Source organism: Urtica dioica, chromosome 11 (genome assembly GCF_054948205.1).
Source record: "Urtica dioica subsp. dioica isolate 48M chromosome 11, U.dioica_male_clone48M_v1_H2, whole genome shotgun sequence".
In the NCBI taxonomy this organism is placed as follows: domain Eukaryota; kingdom Viridiplantae; phylum Streptophyta; class Magnoliopsida; order Rosales; family Urticaceae; genus Urtica; species Urtica dioica.
This window is the reverse complement of record NC_142766.1, coordinates 12592500-12610119: the sequence shown is the minus strand read 5'-3', so window position 1 is coordinate 12610119 and position 17620 is coordinate 12592500. Positions and strand designations below refer to the sequence as shown.

The following is a 17620-nucleotide window of genomic DNA, read 5'->3' as shown; positions in this document are numbered from 1 at the left end:
TAATAACAACCACCAAACAATAAAGCAAGCTGTTTTTTCAAAATAAAAATAAAAAGAAAAAGAAAAAGAAAAAAACAATAAAGCAAGCTGTTTTCAATGTTGAGAAAGGCTAGTCAAACAAAGTGAGCAATATTTCCAAGCAAAAATAAAACAATAAAAAAGAAGATGTGCATCGTCGCTGTCACCTCCCATTGACTAGTAGTTGCATTATGACTTGTAGCACTTACATGTATTAATATATCATGCGTGTGTCTATGATAGATCATATTTGATCATCATATCCACATATTATTGAGATCACATATCATCCTTTCTACAAGGGGAAAAAAAAGATAGAAATCCAGCAGGAGAGATGGGAACGGTCACATATGAAGGAGAAAACAGGAAAGAGTTCGATAATAATCAAAGAGAAGACGATGCTGGTGCTCTTTTCGTTCTCAAATCCAAAGGTAAATTTTTCACCTATTTTTCGGGACTTTGCACCAATCACTAATCATAACGTGTATTCAGTTCATAGTCTTCACTATTTCCATAAAAAAAATGAATGCCTGTTTGGGGAATTATTTTATAAATACAAAAGAAAAAACAAAATTAAATTTCTCAATATATTATCACTACGTCTAATAATATAGGGAAAAAAAATGAAAAAATGACTTGCAGGTTCATGGATACACAGTGGTTACCACTTGACAACGTCAATAGTAGCGCCAGCACTGTTGAGCCTACCGTACGCCTTCACGTTTCTGGGATGGACGGCTGGGATCGCGTGCCTGCTCATCGGAGGGCTGGTGACTTTCTATTCCTACAACTTGATCTCCCGGGTGCTCGAACACAACGCTCACCTCGGCCGCCGCCATCTCCGCTTTCGAGACATGGCACATGACATTTTAGGTCTTATATTTTACTTCTTTTGAAACTTTGATAATTTGTTAATCAATTAATTTCAAAAGGCTGTTTCGCATTATTTTACTTGCATTATAATGTCTTCTCAATTATTTTTGGTGTTGGCAATTGTAGGACCGAAATGGGGTAGTTATTTTGTTGGTCCTATTCAGTTCATGGTCTGCTACGGTGCTGTTGTTGCTTCTATACTTCTTGGAGGACAATGCATGAAGGTACGTTATGCAATATAAATGATTAATTTAATACTAATTGAAATTTGAAGAATGTAATAACGAATGACCACCAAAGTGGAATTTGTGCAGGCGATTTACAAGCTGTCAAACCCAAATGGGGGCATGAAGCTTTATGAGTTTGTGGTAATATTTGGATGCTTTATGCTGATTTTGGCTCAAATCCCATCTTTTCACTCATTGAGACACATCAATTTGGTGTCCCTTCTGTTGAGTTTAGCCTACAGTGCCTGTGCCACTGCTGGTTCAATTTACATAGGTAATCGAAAGTTGCTCTGAATACTTTACATAAGTAATAATTACTAACGAAAAATTCACAAGATTTTTTTTTTTTTTTTTTTTTTTGTGTAATTAATTTTCAGGGAGATCGTCAAAGGGTCCGGAGAAAGATTATTCGCTAAGAGGCGATAGCGAAAGCCGGCTCTTTGGTGTGTTCAACGCGATCGCCATCATCGCCACGACCTTTGGAAATGGCATCATCCCCGAAATTCAGGTACATATTAGATATGATGTCGGTTCAAAGGCAGTGTAACATTTTGTAAAGTCAAACTGAAAGATAAAGCATTCAATTGTTTATGAATGATTTAGGCAACAATCGCACCGCCGGTGAAAGGGAAGATGTTCAAGGGTCTATGCATTTGCTATGCCGTGTTGTCGGTGACATTCCTGAGTGTTGCGATCTCGGGCTATTGGGCTTTCGGTAACCTCTCTGAAGGCCTTATTCTCAGCAATTTCTTGGATGATAATGGCAAGGCTTTGCTCCCAAAATGGTTCATCCTCATGACCAACGTTTTCACTATACTCCAACTCTCTGCCGTTGCCGTGGTAACTATCCAGAATTATTATTAATATTATAACTGTATTTCTCGGAATCTATCACATTTCTAAAATAAAATGCTGGACAATTAGGTTGCTTGCTACACAAGATTTTGAAATATTAGTTAATTGACTTAATGAAGCATGGAAGCATGCAATTTGTTACATAAAGGATATATTTGAAAAAAAAAAAACTAATTTTGAATGCTAAAGAATCAATGATTTGAAACGTAAACTTATTTAATTAGTTGAAATAAAAAATAATTAGTATCATTCATTTCTTTCTATACCTATCTTATCTTCTTAATAAATTTCTAAGAACAGAACTGTTTGTACATTTTGAAAAAGGATTATACTCGATTTTAACGATAATTTATGTTCAGGTTTATCTGCAACCAACGAATGAGGTACTAGAGAGGACATTTGGCGACCCTTCAAGCAAGGAATTCTCTCCACGTAACGTGGTCCCGCGAGCAATCACGCGCTCATTATCGGTCGTGATTGCAACGACATTAGGTGCTATGCTTCCCTTCTTCGGGGACGTCAACGCTCTCATCGGCGCTTTTGGCTTCATGCCTTTGGATTTCATACTTCCCGTTATCTTCTACAACTTGACGTTCAAGCCTTCTAAAAAAATCTTCGTTTTCAGTTTGAATGTTTTGATAGCCGTCGCTTTCTCCGTATTAGGGGTCATAGCCGCGGTCGCAGCTGTAAGACAGATTACTCTCGATGCCAAAACTTACCGATTATTCGCCAATGTTTAGTATAATTTTATAAATCAATCTTATACATTACCAAAAATGTCTCTTAGCCAGATATCCGGAACTTGTTCTATTTTTTTGAAATGAGAAGAAAAAAAAAGCTAGTCTTGAGAGGTGTGTGTGTGTGTGTTTGCAATTCCTCGTATTTATGTTTAATGCTTTAGATGGGCCTTGCATCTTCGCCTATATAGGCCCAAGCCCGGACCCAAATAAAATAATAATACTAATAAATGAATATCGACCATATGTTGTATTTTCTTTCATGTACATTTTAATGTTATATATTATGTTTGTTTGCTGAGAAATCATAGAAGTCACCTAAAATTAGTGATTATTAAAATAGCCCCTTTTTACTACTTAAATATCTATTTTTTTTTCGTAAACTAAATTATTATTTATTTAAGCGCACGGACTAAATATATACCTTAGTCCATTTAACAAAATAGTGTAAGTCAACTTGAGGCAACATCATTTCAATTTTCGGATTATGCACACACCAATTACAAAAACAACTATACTTAAACAACAAACTCGTTTCAAGACTTCAAGCACAAATCATATGTCAACTCATTGATGAGTGTGATTCATTCACACTTATCAATGTTTTTCCACCAAGAATCGAGACACGTTCTTAAGTATTTTGTTATAATTTCGTAGTTTTTGTGTGTGTGTGAGATTTCATGTCTTCGAGCTTAAAAGAGCATTTAGAGCTTTATGGAGCTAAAAGAGGTATCAGGAGCATACCAGAGACATTATGTTCATCACGAAGCATCGGGAGAACAATTTGGAGCATCACCATCATTGGGCGCGCCGCGCATCGAGGCAATAGCACCCATTCACTTTCATTATATTGTTATTAAACCTTTTTTTACTCACTTTTGCATTTTAATTCATTTTCACTTCAAAAACATCAAAACCCCAATTTACATTCTTATAACTCGTCGTGGCGACATGTGCGTTTGTGTCGTGAGAGTTTTCTGTAAAAGAAAAATTTCCCATTACTCATTAACCACTCAATCAACGACATAAGAGAACTGCGATGCTAAATTGTTCCACGGAACGCCTTGAATTTTTTTAGAAGATCCATAAAAAAATTAAATCATAAATTGTTCCAGTTTGCGAGAAATACAAGGTGCACACTCATGTAATTTTGTAGTTTTTCTGAAGACAACCCAATCCCAAAGATTAGACATAGCATATTAGAGCAACTCCATCGCTCGGTCCGGTTAATGGTGTGCCTTGTTGATGTGGAAGACAACCAAAGTTGCTCTTTGCTATTTTGCTAAAGCACAAGTTTAGATTATTTCATACAACAAAATCCTAAAAAAAAAATGGTTTTTTTTATTTTATTTTTTTTTATTTTTTTTTAATGGCTGTTAAACTGGCAAGTGTTCTAATTATTCTTGTCATGTATGGCTTCTTAGCTACAGAACCCAAAAAGGAAACAATTGCTTTTCAATATTTTTATTTTCACGATAAGGGTACTAAAGGAATTAAAAAAAAGAATTTGGCTAGTCCATATACTTGAGCAAACCTTGGCTATTTGATGATCAAGTTTTTCTCAAGTGGCCAGTTAATTATATATTTATCTGCACGTAAAACTATATTTGGGATTAATGTTTAGTATTGTCTATTTATTAGTTTAAGTGAAGTCTCAACTATATAATAGTTTAATGCTGTGATTAATGTCGATAAGAATGCCAGTACGTAAGACTTAATTGTAGTACCCCAAACATTCAACATTCTCATCTCATGAAATAAATGTGAACTAAATAGTTTCTTGAAGACGGCAAACTTGTGTCTTTCGCTTGAACAAAATTCAGAAAGAAAAAGAAATAGAAAAGGAAACAACAAAAGAAGAAAATTCAGCTGGGTCAACTACTGGATCAGATTCGCCTCCACTTCTTCAGTCAGCAGCTGTAGATCGCTCTCCAATTCAAAGAAACAGCAATTAAAGAGAAGTTCTTAAAATAAAATCTTTTTCACGTAAAATAATACTCAACTACATACTTGATACGGAAAATAACTACTTAAGATCATGTTTAATCAAATTTTTATTTTCAAATGGTTACATAAGGGTTATAGATTCTTTCAAATATATCTTTTAAGGAAGAAAAAAAAATCGCTTAAGGAGTAAACAAATGAGCCACGTTTTTTTGGAATCTGTTTGAGCTTGGTAAGAGCTTTAATCTCCTCAAGCCGACCTTGGCCAATGTAAAAATTATTTAGTTATTTATAGTTTGCTACACTTTTGCGGTTTATAAATAGCCTTATTTAATAAAATTTTAATTTTCTAACAACATTTTACCCATGCATGCAAACACAAACGTTTGTGTTTGCATGCATGGGTAAAATGTTGTTAGAAAATTAACGTGAAAGAAAAGAGAGATCACCATTATTAATGTCGTCGTCAATTTGTCAGCAGTGCCGTCTTGGTGATTGTCAGTGAAAAAAAGCGCAGTTGAGGGAGGGCAAAATGAAATAGGGACCGCGTCGTAAATGATCTTAGTGGGTCCCACATTTGGAACCATCACAACCTCGGCTCCAGCCAAGTCGTATGACCTGATCATTGCCTCTTCGGTTTCGTCCTCAATATTACTCTCCTCGCCCTTGCTTATCATGCCTTGCTTGAAACTCCCCACGACCACCTGAAATAATTAAATAAAATAAATCTTAATTTATTTGTCCCAATTTTAATGTGTGAACTATATATATATATATATATATATATATATATATATATATATATATTTCAGTTAATTAGTTGGTTACTTCATTATTAAGTTGTTTTATGAAAACATTTGAACATGATAATCCGTTTTTTAGAAACTAGAAAATAAGAGAAATACCTTTATAATAATTAAACCAACTGTTGGGATTTTTGACCTCGTCACTCGTCCAGTCGAGCTAGGCACTTCGTCAGATCGACCTGGAATGAGTTCGCACTTCGTCCAAACGTCTTTGGATTCAGTTCGTCAGTTCGTTCAACTGTGTTGGATGAACTCTGTCAAAACCTCTCTCTCTCGAAACAAAGAAAAATGAAAATAAAAGAAGGAACACAAGATTTATAGTGGTTCACTTTCTTTGAGAAAGCTACGTCAACTTTTGCCGCTGCAATACTATAAACTCAATTGGGAAATGTTACAAGTACAAGTGTTTGACTTTTAGGGTACAGTGGAATAAAATAAATGATACCCTTTTATATACACTAAGGGAATGTAAAGTCACTATTCCTCACTGATGTGGGACTTTTTACCAAATTCCTTCGATTAGATTCCACACTTGACAACCACCATCAACAATCTCCCACTTGGAGACTAATCTCATCACGCGTCTCCATCTTGCAGCGACGACTCAACTCATCAGACGAGGAGTCCAACTGAGGTCGAGCACAACCTCAGTTTATCATACGGCACAGACTTCGTAAACATGTCTTCCAACCAATCCGTATTTCACAGCCTTGAAAAGAATATAAAAGCTTGGTGTAGATATCAACAATGTAATGAATTAAAAGTGGCATCGAGTTAAGAAGGGATGATAATTAATAGAATAAAAATAAATATAAAAACTTGTTTTCAAAGGAACGTGGCATCGAGTGTTGAAACATTTTCTATCAGTAATCTAGCCCTAGTTATAGCTTACATGTTCTACTGTTTTCCTCTAAACTCTTTAAGGCCTTAGTGGGCCATTTAAAACGTAGCATACAGTTCTATTTTTACAACTTGGTCCAGCGCTTGGTCCCGCTTCCTTTGTCGAATCCGCCGAACACGCTCACGTGCTTCCAACCCCACTTGTCCGATTCCGGTTGCATACCCAACCTCTGTCAATGGAACATATTACTCATCTGTGATATACCACTGATATTTTCGTAATGCAATGATAATAGTATCGGACTTTCGAGAGGTCCGTGCTCTCTCCAGTTTCTTCAATGGTATCGGACTTTCGAGAGGTCCGTGCTCTCTCCAGTTTCTTCAATGATACTAATTCTTAATACCATTTCCATGTGTTTTACTTTCTTAATCTCCCTTATTTATAGGCTAATATGATTTCTAAGTATCCTAACCCCTAACCTGTCAATATCTAGTTCTAACAACTACACGAATTGAGCAAATGATTACAAGTAAACAAATATATATAAATATATGAGGAAAGGAAATGCAATGATAGTACCGGACTTTCGAGATGTCCCTGCTCTCTCCAGTTTCTTCAATGCTCTAATTCTTAATACCAGTTCCATGTCTTTTACTATCTTAATCTCCTTTATTTATAGGCTAATATGATTTCTAAGTATTCTAACCCCTAACCTGTCAATATCTAGTTCTAATAACTACACGAATTGAGCAGATGATTACAAGTAAACAAATATATATATATATATATATATATATATATATATATATATATATATGAATATGTCACCAGCAAAACTTGATACTTTGTCGAGCAAAGTTGCAACGAGGTATCAACAGCTTTCACTAAATTCTAATATACTTCAACTAAGTTATTTATGAGCATTATAAAGACTATGGACAACATGGGTTCGCAGAGATTGTTAGCAATATTACAAATAATATTGATGTAAATAAAAGACAAATTGCATGCAAAGAAAATACACGTGAGATAAAGACAGGAAAACCAGCTAAACCTTTGAACCAGAAAAGAAAACAGAATAAAAAGTCGAGGCCCGTTGGACGGTTTCCTTGAAGCTTTTTATCGCCCTCCCACGGATGCTTGGACACGTGAGCGAAAGCCTCCCAGGATACAATGACTTGCAGAGACAAGTTTAGCACCAATTCACTTGACTCTCTCGGCGAACTTGACCCTGTGCGAACACTACCACCACGACAATCAAAGAAAAGAATTTCTGGGGAAGAGAGAGCTCGGGAACAGTGGGGAAACAAAGGAATTCTCGTATATTTCTGTATCTTCTGAATGAGAGCTGAAGCCTCTTTATATAGGCCAAGGCTAGGCAATATCGGCTTGAAGTTCACAACGTTCAGCCATAAAGGCATTTAATACAGGTTATAACAACCATTTAACACAATGTTATGAATTCAATCATGCGAACAGTCCAACGTTTTTCCCAGCCTTAATGGAATTATTACACAGCCATAATGCGCATTTAAAGCTCAGAAACCCTTGAGTTAAAGCCCACACACCATTGGCTTTACTTCTCAAACGTTCAGTTTTTTCACCTCGTCTGGTCGAGCTCGTCCAGTCGAGCTCGTCTAGTCGAGCTGGAATGACTTCGTCACCACTTCGTCTGGTCGAGCTCGTCCAGTCGAGCTGGAATGACTTCGTCACCAGCTCGACCCAGCTCGTCAATTTCTCATTCAACTTAGGTCCGATTTTGACAAAAAAAATCAGTCATCCTTATGTTAATAAATAATATTTATTAACTTTATTCCAACAATCCCCTACATGAATGAAATTGAGACGACAATTATAAAGACACGACACGATGTGGTGATAGATTCTACGGTCAATACCAGTATAGGATAGGTAGGCAAAGCCTTTGAACCTTCCCTCGGAAAGATATGTCAACTTTACTGACTACTCAGTAGACACGTTGTCCTTGAACTGTTAGCCGTTTTGTATAAACGATAGACATATCCCCCACTGATATTTCCCAGACACAGGTTCAGTTCTCATGGTTATGTTCATTTTGGCCCTGAACATCAGCCTGGTTCTGCAAGAGTTTCTAAAGAATTAAGCCCAATTAATTCTCCTTCGAAGCGGCCCCACTTCTCTCTCACATAGGTGATTCTTTTATCAAGAGTAATCCCACATTACTCATTCGGAATCTTAGCAATCCGATTTCACAGAATCATTAAAAGCTCTAAGCTTAACCTCGTACGGGAGTCACTGTTTTAATCTATAGGAATAGGACTAGGGGTTTTCCCCCACAGTGACCTCACAAAGCCATTGACAATTAGGTTGTCCCTTTGAACCAAGATCTTGGGATCTCCAGTCATCATGGTTGGGTTTCCTTCGCCTTGGCTTTATTTGCCATGGGCTTTAGCCCCATTCATTTGGTTGTCTTCTCTACTTGGTCCCTATTTAACCCTTTGGTTAGCGGATCCGCAATGTTCTCTTTGGACCTAACATAGTCAATACTAATGACTCCAGATGAGAGAATTTGTCTAATGGTATTATGTCTTCGACGGATATGTCTAGACTTACCATTATACATCACATTATGTGCCCTACCAATAGCAGATTGGTTATCACAATATACACATATTGCAGGCATATGTTTTGTCCAATTAGGAATATCCTCCACAAAGTTCCTTAGCCATTCGGCTTCTTCCCCACATTTATTCAATGCAACAAACTCATATTCCATCGTGGATCTCGTTATCACAGTTTGTTTGGAGGATTTCCAAGATATGGCCGCACCTCCCAGAGTGAATACATAACCACTCGTGGCTTTCGAATCTTGAATATCAGATATCCAACTTGCATCAGTGTAACCTTCAATTACTTCAGGATATCTCGTGTAGTGTAGACCATAATCACGAGTGAATCGTAGATACCTTAATACTCTTACGATTGCTTTCCAGTGTTCAGCACTTGGATTACTCGTATATCGAGCTAGTCTACTCACGGTGTAGGCTAAATCCGGTCTCGTGCAACTCATCAAGTACATGAGACTGCCTATCACTCTAGCATATTCAATTTGAGAGATGCTTTCACCTTTATTCTTAGACAAGTGTTGACTAATGTCTATAGGAGTTCTCGAGACTCCAGAATCGTCCTTTCCAAACTTGTCTAGAATTTTATCAACGTAGTGTGTTTGATCCAGTACAATCCCATTGGGTGTTCGGGTAATCTTGATCCCCAGAATTACATCAGCAATTCCCAGATCTTTCATATCGAACCTTGAGTTCAATATATCTTTTGTGGATTGGACCATGCGATCATTACTCCCCACTATGAGCATGTCATCTACATATAAACACAGAATTACATATCCATGTTCAGTGGTTTTAATATACACACATTTGTCACACTCGTTGATCTTAAATCCATTTGACATCATGACGTTGTCAAATTTCTCATGCCATTGCTTTGGGGCTTGTTTAAGGCCATAAAGCGACTTGACTAGTTTACAGACTTTCTTTTCTTGTCCAGGTGCAATACAACCCTCAGGTTGATTCATATAGATCTCTTCTTCGAGATCTCCATTAAGAAATGCTGTTTTTACATCCATTTGATGAATTTCAAGATTGCGTAATGCAGCAATGGCAATTATCAATCTAATAGACGTTATTCTCGTCACGGGAGAATAAGTATCAAAGTAATCAACACCCTCTTGTTGTTTATACCCTTTGATTACCAGTCGAGCTTTATATTTATCAATCGAGCCATCGACTTTCATCTTCCTCGTAAAGATCCACCTAGATCCAAGCGTTTTACTTCCAGGAGGAAGATCAACCAACTCCCAAGTGTGGTTTTGCATGATAGAGTCTATTTCACTTCTGATGGCTTCTTTCCATAAGTGACCCTCAACAGAGTTCACCGCCTCTTTATAATTTAGAGGTGGAGCCTCCAGCATATAGGTGAAAAAATCAGAACCAAATGATTTTTCCACCCTCGCTCGCTTGCTTCGCCTAAGTCCCTCAGACTCTATCTCTTCGTCGGACTCTTCATCATTATCTTGAGTTATTTCCCCAATATCCTCAAGAGAATGGTTTGATGAACTCGGTTCATCTTCCTTAGACTTATAAGAAAATACATGTTCAAAGAACGAAGCATTTTAGATTCCATAATCGAATCATTGTGTATATCGAGGTTTTTCGAGTCATACACAAGGAATCTATATGCATTACTATGGTGTGCATACCCAATGAAGATACAATCTACAGTTTTTGGTCATATCTTCATTTTCTTAGGAGCGAGAGCCATTACTTTGGCCAAGCACCCCCACATTCGCAAGTATTTATAGGAATGTTTCTTTCCTATAAATAGCTCAGACGGAGACTTATCCTCCTTCTTTCGGGATATCTTGTTCAGAAGATAATTTGCAGACAAGATCGCTTCCCCCCACATTTCTTGGGGTAACCCAGAACTTAACAACATTGCATTCATCATCTCCTTGAGAGTGCGATTCTTACGTTCGGCCACGCCGTTTGATTGAGGAGAATAAGGTGGAGTGACTTCGTGAATAATACCATGTTGTGCACAAAAGGCACCAAAAGGTTCAACATATTCACCTCCTCGATCACTTCGCACTTTCTTAATCTTCTTATTAAGTTGATTCTCAACTTCCAATTTGTATATAACAAATTTCTCAATTGCTTCATCTTGCTTTTAAGCAAATATACGTAACAATATTTTGTACAATCATCAATAAAAGTCACAAAATATTTATTACCACCTCTCGTGGGCATGAACTTTAAATCACATATATCGGTATGGATTAAGTCGAGAGATTCATTACTTCTTTCAACACTATGAAAAGATGTTCTCGTGAGTTTTGCTTCAACACAAATTTCACATTTATGATTTGAGTCAATATTAAATTTTGGAATACATTCCAAATTAATCAACTTTCTCAGTGTGTCATAATTTACATGACCTAGTCTACCATGCCATAAATTAGACGACTCAATCATATACGCGGAAGAAGAAGCTTTATTAATATCTTTTGCCTTGATGGTCATTACATTCATTTTGACCATGCCATTCTTGACATAGCCCTTGCCCACATACATGCCATTCTTAGACAATACAAGCTTTTGAGACTCTAAAACCATCCTAAAGCCATGGTTATCCAGCACAGTCCCAAAAATCAGATTCTTCCGCATATCAGGCACGTAGAGCACTTTGGTGAGCTTCAATTCCTTCCCAGAGGTCATCTTCAAGAAGACTTCACCTTCCCCCTTGACTTAAGAGGTGGCAGAGTTGCCCATGAACAACTTCTCTCCATCTCCTAGCAGCCCAAGGGTGGAGAAAGAGTTCTTGTCAGCGCAGATGTGGCGGGTTGCTCCAGTATCCAGCCACCACTCCTTCGGGTTAAAGTCAACCATGTTGACCTCAGAGACCACAGCGACGAGGAGGTCATTATCATCCTCCACAACATTGGCCTCATTGTTTTTCTTCGGCTTTCTACAATCGACAGCTCGGTGACCGACTTTGTTGCAATTGTAGCATTTACCAACAATCTTTTGTTGGCCCTTCTTCTTGAACGTCCCACTCTGGACTCCAAGCTTGTGGGCGTGCTTCTTCCCCTTCGAGTTCTCGCCATGTTCGACGACGTTAGCTCGCTCGGAGACGGTTCTTAGTCTCCTATCGGATCCTCGGTTGTCTTCCTCGATTCGAAGGCGAACAACCAAGTCCTCAAGACTCATCTCCTTTCGCTTGTGCTTGAGGTAGTTCTTGAACTCCTTCCACCCCGGTGGCAACTTCTCTATCACGGAGGCAACTTGGAAAGACTCGCTAATGGTCATTCCCTCGGCTTGAACCTCATGGAAAATGAGTTGAAGCTCTTGGACTTGACTCACCACGGAATTCGTGTCCACCATTTTGTACTCGAGGAAGCGACCCACAATATACTTCTTAGAGCCCGCATCCTCGGTTTTATACTTGCGATCCAACGAATCCCAAAGCTCTTTAGAAGAGACTTTCGAGCTATACACGTTGTATAAAGAGTCGGCGAGACAATTTAACACGTGGTTTCGACATAAGTAGTTGGATTCGTTCCACCCCACATAGGCCCGAAGCACTTGTGGGTCGGCTTCACCCTCTTGAGGAGTGGCCGGAGGATCTTCGGTCAAAAACCGTGCAAGTCCGATGGTGGTAAAAAAGAAAACCATCTTTTGTTGCCAACGTTTGAAGTTGAGCCCGTCAAACTTCCCAGGCCTCTCGGCCGGCATCACCGTGGGAGGCCCTCGAGCCACACCCATGGTTGGACCATCTAGGCCCAAACCAGCCATTGGTTGAACGAGACCCGCGGGTCCGTTCCCGGCCGTAGCCGCCATCGAGCCTTGTCCCAAAGCCACAGGGATTTGGCCGATGTTAATCATGTGGGCCGAGGTGTTCACCAAGGAGGGGTTCTCGGTGAGGCTCCCATCACCAATCACATTTGTCGTGTCGTTAGGGTTAGACATAATTTTTTCTACAAAAGAAATCCACACGTCAGTAATCTTCAAAACCAATCCGGAAAATAATGAAAATAATCACTTATTTCCCCTTCCTAGCAACCTATCTTTAAAATAATAAAAAAGCTTCAAGATTGTTAGCAATATTACAAATAATATTGATGTAAATAAAAGACAAATTGCATGCAAAGAAAATACACGTGAGATAAAGACTGGAAAACCGGCTAAACCTTTGAACCGGAAAAGAAAACAGAATAAAAAGTCGAGGCCCGTTGGACGGTTTCCTTGAAGCTTTTTATCGCCCTCCCACGGATGCTTGGACACGTGAGCGAAAGCCTCCCAGGATTCAACGACTTGCAGAGACAAGTTTAACACCAATCCACTTGACTCTCTCGGCGAACTTGACCCTGTGCGAACACTACCACCGCGACAACCAAAGAAAAGAATTTCTGGGGAAGAAAGAGCTCGGGAACAGTGGGGAAACAAAGGAATTCTCGTATATTTCTGTATCTTCTGAATGAGAGCTGAAGCCTCTTTATATAGGCCAAGGCTAGGCAATATCGGCTTGAAGTTCACAACGTTCAGCCATAAAGGCATTTAATACAGGTTATAACAACCATTTAACACAATGTTATGAATTCAATCATGCGAACAGTCCAACGTTTTTCCCAGCCTTAATGGCATTATTACATAGCCATAATGCGCATTTAAAGCTCAGAAACCCTTGAGTTAAAGCCCACACACCATTGGCTTTACTTCTCAAACGTACAGTTTTTTCACCTCGTCTGGTCGAGCTCGTCCAGTCGAGCTGGAATGACTTCGTCACCACTTCGTCTGGTCGAGCTCGTCCAGTCGAGCTCGTCCAGTCGAGCTGGAATGACTTCGTCACTTCTAGTACGTTGGCCTCGCCTAGTCGAGCTGAATGACTTCGTCAGTTCGTTAAGCTCGACCTCGCCTAGTCGAGCTGAATGACTTCGTCAGTTCGTCCAGCTCGACCTCGCCCAGTCGAGCTGAATGACTTCGTCAGTTCGTTCAGCTCGACCTCGCCCAGTCGAGCTGAATGAATTCGTCAGTTCGTTCAGCTCGACCTCGCCTAGTCGAACTGAATGACTTCGTCACTTCGTTCAGCTCGACCTCGCCTAGTCGAGCTGAATGACTTCGTCACCAGCTCGACCCAGCTCGTCAATTTCTCATTCAACTTAGGTCCGATTTTGACAAACAAAATCAGCCATCCTTATGTTAATAAATAATATTTATTAACTTTATTCCAACAGAGATAAGTGAGTGCGATACGGGAAGAAATTAAATTTGACAGCTGAATTAGCCATCTCAACATCGAATTTCCTAGCCAATTCTAAAGCTTAATCCTTTACCGAGTTGGCCTTTTTTTTTGCCTTCCATCGATGATCTTACAAATATTTAATCTGCGAAGCGCATAAAGAAGAGGGTTCGGAAACTTGACCTGAAACGCAGAATTCTTTCAATAGGGCAATTCGACTAGATCGAAACCTTGGCGTTTCTTGGCTTAGGGTTTCTTCAGAGATTTGACTATTATTTTTTTTTAGGAAAAACTCTGAAGAGTTCGGTTCGCGTTTAGGTTTCCAGGACTGCTAAAAAGTACTTCCGTTTCTTCCGACTTTTTTTCCCCTTATTTTTCTTTTTCTTTTCTCCCAAGCGTTTCTTTTCCTCTCACCTTAAAAATTAAATTAGCAAGTAAATAAATAAATAAGTAAAATTATTTGAATTTAATGAAGACCTCCGAAATATTTTGTAATCTTTTTTTTTAATATTAACGGCTGAACTTTTTAAATTTCATAAATAATCGTTTTAAATAACAGTTAACCAGATTTCAATAGTTGTTAATCAAATTTCAATAACAATTAATCAAGTTTCAATTGTTGTTGATCATATTTCAATAATTGTTGACTAAATTTCTGAAACGTGATGATATTTTTGTCCAGAAAAGAGAAACGATTATTAGTGAAATGTTGTGAAAATAAGAGTGAAATATAAAATATGACACATGTTCTAAGTTAGTTATGAAACTTTTTCAAATAAAATCGTCAAATTGTAAATGTCTACTAAATAAAATATTAAATAATAAAATATCAATTTTTTTTTAATAAATGGGGCTCATAAAATCTCTCTATCAAATCAAAGAGGGAGAGATGGGCGAAGAAAGAAAGAGCACCCCTACAAATTTAGTCTCATATCACTAAAATGTTCAACTTACTAACACAAGAGAACATAGATAACTCCATTACGTAGCATGTCATTTTGCCATCTCTATTTTCAAAGAAATTCAATAAAAAAATCAATCAATAATTTTAGATGATAATCTTTATCATCAATTTTTTTTATATCATAAAGCAATAAAAGACGACTTAAAACAAATAGTCTCATATCACTAAAAATCAAGATTATGTATCATACATGACTGTTTTAGGTCCTCATTATCATGATTAAAGGATTTTGCAAGTACCATAGATAATCCTCTTGAAGACTTACAAGGGACGTCAAGCACATGTAGGATTCCACATATTCTTGTTTTTGGAAATTGTTTTATCATACCGAAACATCTTAACTCTGTCAACGACATATATGCAACATTTTAGGTTCAGAACTATGAGTGAGATTTGGTGAATTACTCTCACGTTTTTTTTTTAATTATTTAATTTTTCTACTTACGGATAGTTTGATTTATCTCAACCAATTATATACTATATCCTAAGATTTAAAAAAAACAGTGAATATTAGTTTGACGTTTAAAATTATAAAATTACTTTTAAATGGGCCAAGAAGAGCATAGCCCAAGGGAGATATAGTGTGGGGCCAAGAAGAGAAAAGGCAGATGTAATAATTAAAAAAATAATACCACCTGACTTCTTTTCATACTTGACCTCTCAAGTACCTTATTTATTTCATAAATACCTACTGTATAGTATTTTCCTTCTTGTTTCAAGTTTTATTTGATTTTTTTTTTTTTAAAATAATTCTTTCAGTTTCATTTTTTTTAAATGATGTTTACTGTTTCATTTTTTTCCCCTTCTTGTTTTCACAATTTAAATTATTCATAATATAGACGAAATTGTCTATTTTTTTAAACTGAGATATTTATGAGGGGTTGAAAATATTAGATATTCTTCTAATTACCATGTTCAAATGATATATTTTTGTAACACTCCTAAAAATTACAACTATATATATCATATATAATTTGTTTCTCAATTTTTTTTAGGAATATATCAACAATATCCCATCTGTTTTATCGAAATACGCGATTTCTATCCTCAGTTTTCAAAAATATCAGATATATTCTTTCAGTTTAATATAAATGACGTGTATCCCCCTTAAAAATATGATATATTTCAAAATACACTTTTTTGTTTATTTTTATTTTTTTAAAAAATTTGAACTCTCTAAAATATCTTTAATGAAATATTTTTTCAATTATATATACAAAAAATTAAAATAAATACTTTCTTTATAAAAAGTTAATGATTTTTTTAAGAAGAGAAGTTTTGAGTTTTTTTAAAATAGAAAAGTAAATAAATATTTATTCTATTAAGGGTATTTTGGGGAATTCAAATTATTTTTTGTAAAAAATAAATGAAAATGATATTATTTGTAATATAATGTATTTTTAGGAGAGATATATGTCATTTATAATAAATTAAAGATATATATATATATATAATATTTTTAAAAATTAAAAATATAAATATCGTATTTCGATTAACCAGAAATGATACTGTTGATAATTTCCCTTTTATTTATACAACGAGTAGATAGAGTATTTACACCGGTTGTTGACGAGCATTTATGGAACGAGAAGTAGAGATAGTGAATCTTCAGCTGGAGCTTAAAAGGCTATGTTTGTATTGATGATGTGCAAGCTAAGGAAGAGGAGTTAAGAACTATTCATTTTGCTGCTTCGATCGCTTCACAATTTTTGCTTTACCACCTCATCATGTGTGAACATTAGCTGTAAGTCTTCCCACTCTGTTTCACACCAGTACAGTACTATACCAATCATTTGTGGATTTAATGTAAAGGGCAGTGTAGTGAAATAGACAAAATGAAACTATGAAATTTGTTTTTAACTTATGTTTCACAATTTTTAGGGAAATAGCCAACAGACTTACGTGATAATAATTTAGGTATGATTTACCCTTATTTATTAACAAATTCGTCATTTTCTCTCTTTTACATTTTTTCCTACATTTTTTTTACATAAAAACTTCAAAAAACCATATCTATCTCATATGAACTCGAAATTGAGTGATTCCAAATCCTACGGATTCGTGATGCCGAGATCTTCAAAAATAGATCCATTGTGTTTGATGAAAAATCATTTTTAATACCATAGATATAGAAAAATCACGTTATTAACTTAAATATGGAAATAACTGGAAATTTTTGAAATTATCAAAAAAATAAATGGAAACGTAACTATGATGCATTAAACATAATTTTTCATCAAACACATTGGGTCTATTTTTGAAGATCTCGACGCCACGAATTTGTAGGATCTGAAATCACTCAATTTCGAGTTCGTATGAGAAATATATGAATTTTTGAAGTTTTGATACAAAAAAAATTATTTGAAAAAAATAAGAGAGAGAAAGTGACGAATTTGTTAATAAATAAGGACAAATCAGACCTTAATTATTGCCACATAAGTCATTTGACTATATCCTAAAAATTATAAAACATAGGCTAAATCCAAAATCACATGTTTAAAGTGGCCTAGTTACTTACAAATCTCTTATGTAAATATCATTAATTTAATTTGATGATGTGTCTT

The 17620-nt window shown here is 36.5% G+C and overlaps 1 protein-coding gene across 1 annotated transcript; it reads left to right on the top strand.

Annotated features, from left to right (window-relative positions):
* Positions 1–106: 106 nt before the first annotated feature.
* LOC149381315 (GABA transporter 1-like) lies at positions 107–2797 on the top strand. The gene is made up of 7 exons (XM_089601048.1): positions 107–449; positions 661–891; positions 1018–1115; positions 1206–1392; positions 1496–1626; positions 1722–1958; positions 2333–2797. Exons 1-7 carry the CDS (start codon positions 353–355, stop codon positions 2711–2713), a joined length of 1362 nt encoding a protein of 453 aa, XP_089457174.1. The 5' UTR covers positions 107–352; the 3' UTR covers positions 2714–2797.
* The last annotated feature ends 14823 nt before the right edge of the window (positions 2798–17620 follow it).

Excerpts from the sequence above, each read along its gene's own strand:
- LOC149381315 (XM_089601048.1), top strand. The coding sequence starts at position 353 with ATGGGAACGGTCACATATGAAGGAGAAAACAGGAAAGAGTTCGATAAT. Across the intron at positions 1,116-1,205 it reads TTGGAGGACAATGCATGAAG|GCGATTTACAAGCTGTCAAA; the intron begins GTACGTTATGCA and ends GAATTTGTGCAG. Across the intron at positions 1,627-1,721 it reads GCATCATCCCCGAAATTCAG|GCAACAATCGCACCGCCGGT; the intron begins GTACATATTAGA and ends TGAATGATTTAG.